At 41.5% G+C, this 6686-nt stretch overlaps 1 protein-coding gene across 6 annotated transcripts in view; it reads right to left on the minus strand.

Annotated features, from left to right (window-relative positions):
* Window positions 1–4995, minus strand: part of APAF1 (apoptotic peptidase activating factor 1) — a 33128-nt gene extending 28133 nt beyond the window's left edge. For 2 of the 6 annotated variants that reach the window (XM_027899050.1, XM_027899051.1), the window contains exons 1-5: window positions 4370–4758; window positions 3464–3605; window positions 2989–3178; window positions 1585–1782; window positions 380–563 (exon numbers count right to left, since the gene is read on the minus strand). In XM_027899050.1, coding sequence (XP_027754851.1) covers window positions 380–563; window positions 1585–1782; window positions 2989–3178; window positions 3464–3601 — 710 coding nt within the window. In that variant the 5' untranslated portion in view covers window positions 3602–3605; window positions 4370–4758. Of the gene's footprint in view, window positions 1–379; window positions 564–1584; window positions 1783–2988; window positions 3179–3463; window positions 3606–4369; window positions 4759–4850 lie in introns of those variants that run through there. The other 4 variants (XM_027899047.1, XM_027899045.1, XM_027899046.1 and 1 more) reach the window with 4 other exon arrangements.
* Window positions 4996–6686: the final 1691 nt, after the last annotated feature.

The following is a 6686-nucleotide window of genomic DNA, read 5'->3' on the forward strand; positions in this document are numbered from 1 at the left end:
GACAAACATCAGCTGTTCTGGAAAGGAAAAAATTTCTGCAGCGATACACACCCTTTTTTTCTGCTGTATGATCCTCATATACCAGTAAAGCACTATACGCACACAATGAGCGCAATGAAAGTTAGAGCGATTCTTATTTCCAATGGTTTGTTCCCAGCTTTCATTATTCAACAACTAATATTTTTCAAGAAAATATGACTCCTGCACAGTTGGTTAACATATTTTTTTAGCAGAAGCCTTATTAGTTTAAGTTAGGAAGTTGGTTAAAAAAAAAACAACACATCACGGAGACATGTAACAACACAGACACCTTAGATTATTAGATTGAAGTTACTCTGCAATGTTTTAAAAGAATAGTGTTTGATTTTACTGACATCACCTGGGATATTTGCGTAACATCAGCAAACGAAGACGATCTTTAGCCTCCTCAATGTTAAGTGGTGACCTCTGTGAAAGAGTCGAGTCATGTTCTAACCTACTACAGAGATTCTGAAGTTTTATTAGGAGGCCTGCTTTGTCTTGCTTTCCAACAGAGATCCAGTGAACTCCTCCTGGAAAGTAATCTAACAAGAAAAGCAATATTAATCATGTTATACATTTAACATCAGAAATATTTAATAGCAACTTAAAATAGCAATCAAGAACTCAACATTAATTAAAATATAAACCTCTAAAGTCTATTGCAAGCCATCCTTGCAACTCTGCTATTAACGCCAAAGAATGATTCTACAAGATCACTATATCTATTTTGAAAGGCTCTGTAGGGCAAATTCCCACAGGAATTTCACACCACCACTGATGCTATTGTCCCTCCTTTGTACGTCTTCCTGCCTGTCCCTTGATGACCCCTTCTGTGTCCATCTTTCTGCAAGTCTAACTTAGTATTTACATTTTTAACCCTGTATTACCACAGAAGTTCAGAGTTTGGGATGTAAAAATGGTCCCAAAACAGTCATCAAGAAGACATCCAGAAGAATCAGCTATAGCAGCATATGCTGTGGTATCTATCCCTATATCATGTTTTTTTAATGCCCAAGTCCTGTTTTCTCCTCCTAGTGTTCTATGTAGGGAAAAATAAATAAAATAAGAAAAATACCATTAAATAGTTTCATTTATGATTCACTTTAAGCTAAGGTGATACTACTGTAAGTGTTCCATAAATGCCTGCCATTGTTAAAATCTATGCAAAAGTTAGAACAAGATTTTTTTAAACTCCCACAGCAAGGAGAAGAGTCTAAAGACTTTATCAGCAATGCCCAAAAGGAATATAACTAGATATTTTTCATTACCAGAAATAACAACTTCAAGTTAATTAAGGATGCAGCTATTGTCATAAACCTAAGCAGATTCTAAGGTGAAAAGCTATTCAAAACCTTTTTCCATAAACTAGTAAAATACTTAGTGGTCCCAGAGCACTAAACAGTTATGAACCTTGTATGTTGCAAGCAAATATTCCAGAAGCAATTAAGGAATTTAGAAACCTGAATCACTTTCAAGATGACATATGATATTGCACCATATATGTCCAAAACGTGTATACCTGCAGTAATTTATATTAAAATATGGATGTTTTGCTAGAAGTACCTTCCAAGAGCTGATGATCCCTTAAAGCTTCTGCTGTTAAAACAGTCTTCCCACAGCCTGCCATTCCATAAACTGTGACCCAGCCTGGATCACTTCCCAAGCAGGACAGCTTCTTTTTAATAGCATCTACCAGTTTCGGCCGAGTGACAAACACAACTGGTCTCTGTGGTACACCTCCTTCGCAGAGAACTGTCTTCACTAAAGTTAGAAACAAGAAACATGAAAATAAAAAGTGAATTCTAAAGTGATGCCTCTTCAAACCCAACTAAACAACTCCTCATCCACAATAACTAGTCGGCTCCCTCCCCATCTCATGTCCCATAAAAATGCTCTAAAAACTGCTGGGCTCACAACACCAAATACTGACAAACTATTACTTTTTAGAAATAAATTATTTAACAGATAACTAGCCCCCCACCTACAACAGTATTCTAATAAATAATGGAGGCATGAGGCAAGCTAGTTACATCAATCCCTAGAAGTTAAAAGATAATTAACAGCTCCAGTGGAAACTGTGGCCAACACAGGAGCTCAACATTACTATATCCAAAAACCAAGTCACTTTCTCAGCCAGAAGTTACCACCCCATGGGTCCAGCAGAAAAAAAGGACGCGTAAGGCTTTTACTTGGCAGTTCACAGCACAGCACTGTGATCCAAGCAAGACCTCCATTGATTTAAGCTATAGCAGGAAAGAAAATGTACACTTTATCTGTCCACTTTGTAGCCATACGGAGTGGCATGTTACACTGATAAACTTTTATTATCTGAGTAAGATTTCCCAAAACTCCACATGCCTTTGACACTTACTAAGTGTAGAGTGCCAGTAAAATATGGTAGTTAGAAGGTTCTTGCCATTAAAAACTACAAATTTATTTCATGTCAATCAAAGATGATACCAATGACAAGGCATGCAAAAGTTACGAACTTAGGTAGGGTAACTAAAAGATCTAGTGGAAAGAATTAACTAACCTAATAATTAGATCAACTGTTGGAATGCAGGTTGAGAGATTACAGATTACTTTTCAAGATGAATATCAGAATTGTGGAGGCTACAATTTTTTATGTTAGACTCAACTTCTTTAATATATACAAATGAGAGTCTCTCACAACAAAAATGTTACAAATTAGAGAAAACCACATGAGCTTCGGGTTTCCTGTCTTTTAAAATAAATGTTACTTAATGTGAACACTTTCAAGATGACCTACAAAAGCTGCAAGCGTTGTAACTCTCCTGCCATATTAAATACATGAAATACAGACATACTGAGTACTACACATCAAAACAAGTGAATGTACCAACTGCCCCCTTTTCATTGGAATAGGTATTACAGTCAATTTCTAAGCAATTAAAAAGGCAACTTGTCTTTACATTCAAGCACAGGGATTGCTGCAGTTACACTGACCATATGAAGTCATTCCATCCATTGAACTCTTTCTGTTACCAGACGAGACAGCAGGGATGCCATCCTGAAGAAGCGCAGCAAGATCTCTGTACCCTTCGTGAAGCAGTGCATTATAAAAGGATCTATATGAATTATTATCTTTTGTAAGAATAATATTTATTAGCATGGCTGCTCGCTCCTTCTGTGTGTTCTAGAAAAAAAGTCAAACATTAAAAGATGTATTATGAAAAACTAAGAGATCTTAGAAATAATTTAATCTATCAGTCCATCAATTATAGATTATTTATAGTTAGAGAAATAGCCTTTAACTTGACCAAGCCCTTAACTCAACCTTATGAAGCCCGCAATAAAAACTGTGTGCTGGATTCATTTGATGAATCCAGGAATTAGATAGACAGAAATTACTATTTTTAAAAAGGATAGCAAAGCACGTGAGTATACAAGGAAGATAAAGAACAGTGAAAGATGACTCTACCTGCTGTTTCACTCTCTCTTCCTCTTGTAATGTTAGCACTTCATCAGAAATCATATGATCCATAATATAGGAAGTCTTGATGTCTTTTTCCAGTGCTTGGCGATTCATAAGTAAATAATTTCTACTCTTGACATCCATGTTTCTTCCATGTGAAAAAGGGAGGGGGGAAGAAGTCAAGTAAGAACGGGAACATAAATTACAAGTATAAGGAAAGAAGTTTTAAAATACCTTAGGAATTTTGGTTTTAAAGTCAGAAAGAGTAGCGAAACAGCTGCATTAGTGGAAACTATGTACAGTACCTGATACCTACTGCTAATTCTGAAAATAAAAAGTCTGAGTCCTGTTCCCCATTTCTGTGAATTTTTGTTTATGAACACTTGCAGAGCTAAAAAACCACAGACTCTGCAAGACTTTCATATACACTTGTTAAATGTCTCTATGAGAAGCTTTTCTCCCCACCCACTACATCTCTCAATTTTTTAAAGTCCTTGGATCATGCAGTTGGGACAACAGGATGAGAAAGAGGACTGGTCTCATCACACAAGATAAACTAATTGTTGTCTCCAAATTCAAGAAGCCATACAAGCACATTTGAATGGCACACATGATGGAAGATGGAGCGCCCAACACTACCAATGGTTGCACTATACCTTCATCAATATCTGACACACAACTCTATAAACTTTTATTCTTCCTCTATGTCATAAAAACCCCCACATGTCTGAAGACAATAGAAGGTGAAAACTATTGTCTATAACGCAAAGGTTTTCCAGGATCGATCAGCTGCCCCCGAGAATCCCCAGTGATCAAAACGATCTCACCGATCACACTCCCGACAAAAAAATCCGTAAGCAAGTTCAAACTCCTCCATGGAGCAACTACGCAGGTGCCGGCAGAAGCATTTACCTTTTCCGATTGCTCCCTCCTTCAGGAGCTTGGGTAGAACATCTGCCTTTGGTAAGCCCGTGCTGGAGCGCCTCTTCCGCCGTACCGACAGAATTTCCTACTTTCACTGAAAATTACGCGATCAGAAAAGCCTTCCCCCCACCTTAATCCCACCGCACCGCTGAGGTAAAGGGGACGCGAAAGCTCCCCAGCCGAAACACGTCCAGCTCAAACAAACAAACAAACAAACAAATAATAATATCGACAAGAGCAATAACGAAGCCACACGTGAAGCGAATACAGAAGAAATCGCGGCACAAACACCCACAACAAAGGGTTAGCTCACACCCGAGCCGCCGTTATCAGCCGCCCGGAGAAGGAAACAGAAAGCGGAGCGCTCAGTCTGCCCGCCCGCCGCCGCCGTCCCACACCTCGCCAAGGCAAAACCCTTCCCGGTCCGGCCTGGCCCGGTCTGTCCCTCCCTCTCCGCCACGCCGCTCACCTGGTGGGCAGCGCGGAGCCCCGGCAGCGAGTCCCCGCCTGGCCCCGCGGAGACGCCGCTCCCGCAGCCACCGCAGAGGCAGCGCCGCGACGCTTCCTCCTTCCGGGCCCGGGGGCGGGGAAGGGCCGGGCCGGCCCGCTCCTTTCCCCCGCCCCGCGCCCCGCAACGCCCGGCGCTGCGCGGAGAGCCCGGCTACGTGTGCTCGGATCGGTCCCCTGCCCGCGGCAGCAGCGGGCGGGCGGGCGGGCGCCGGACGTGGCGCACCGGGAGGCGATGCGCCGACCCCGGCCAGGGGAGGGGCTCCGCGGCCTGTAAACGTGGTGCCTGCGGGGCAGCGTGGCCCTCCCCGCCCCTGCAGCGGAGGCCGGAGGAGAGCCGGGGTAACGGAGGAGCGCGGCGGCGGCCGGAGGGAGCCGGGAAGGTGGCGCGGGGTGCTTGGGGGTCGCCTGGGCAGGGTGGCGTCCGGCAGGGCTGCCCCGGGGGCGGGCGGGGGCTCGGGTTTGCGGGGAGGGACGTGGGGGCTCTGGAGGGCAGGGGGCGGTAGGTCACGCTCGGTGCCCCGGACCCAGCGCGGGCAGGGCTGAGCTGGGCGGCCGGGGCCGAGGGAGGGAAGGGCTGCCCCGGGAGGGTCTCTGTGAAGCTGCGGTTCGTCCCTCTATACCACGCCGCTCTGCAATCTGAAGCCGTCCTTTTAAAACAGGGCTTGCCTTTCTTTCTTTTTTTTTTTTTTTTCCCTATATTGAACTATTTCCGTAACTACCATTCATATTTCTTTTTTTTTTCTTTAACTTCGTAATGCTCTCAATCCCAAAGGTGTCTTAAAAGTTACAAAATAGTGGTTTTCTAGTTTTTTGGGTTTTTTTTAAGATGAAGAGGCGTTTTTTCCTACGTACTTCAAACTCAGAGAATGCTGCTCCTTACTATGACTCAAAACACCTCTAAGTTACCTGCTCTTATGGCAGATTAGATTTTAAACAATCTTTTATGCTTGTACGTGACAATCCAAGACTCTAAATATGTATATTTCGATATATGACTAAGCGGCAATACTGCAAAGTAATCCAAAAAGCAGCACAACAGTTTTGTCTCAAATTGTGCTAAACCGAATTCACCAAGGATCAAGTCTATTTTGATCAGTACTGTGGAAGATTTTAAGCTTAAAAATTCCACTCCGTACTCCCACTTGGTTGGTAAAATATGAGGCTGAAGATCACCTGTTTCTATTCAGACCTTAATTTTATTAAAAACAAGTTATAGCTTTTCTTTGGTCTACATGCATAATTTCATTAATCTTCTGAATTTTTCTGTTATTGACTTTTTATTAACTCATGTTTATGATTTTACAGATTATGTGAAATCATTACAATAGAACTAATTCTAAATTAAAGCTTGACTTGCAATTCTTTTTTTTAATTAAAAAAATAACTTTCCCCTTTTAATGTGGTGTAGGTAATAATTATTTTTTTAAAATTCTACAAGTAAAACATAAGTCCATTAGTGAAATTGCAGATGATCTCGTGATTTAAGTATATCTTTGAAATTACTTATTTTACAACAGATGAACTATTTCTGGAAAGGTGAAATTAGCTAAAGTGTCAAAAGTCAGTTTTGTTTTAGAAAATATGAAAGCTGGGCTCTATGCAATAGTAGGCAAAATGAGTCTTGTGACCTTTCACAAAAATGCACATACTGAAACATAGTAAACACTGAAGAAAACACTTTTAGGAGTGTATTTGTGTACTTTAAGGGTGAGAGTTTATGTTTGAGGATGATTAGAAGATAAGTAATCCTTTTTGGGTTTGTTTTTTATCCCAGATCTCTCTTTTACTTCTGCTT

Source organism: Empidonax traillii, unplaced genomic scaffold (genome assembly GCF_003031625.1).
Source record: "Empidonax traillii isolate 1590-97213 ecotype Southwest subspecies unplaced genomic scaffold, ASM303162v1 scaffold634:size670481, whole genome shotgun sequence".
Taxonomy (NCBI): Eukaryota; Metazoa; Chordata; class Aves; order Passeriformes; family Tyrannidae; genus Empidonax; species Empidonax traillii.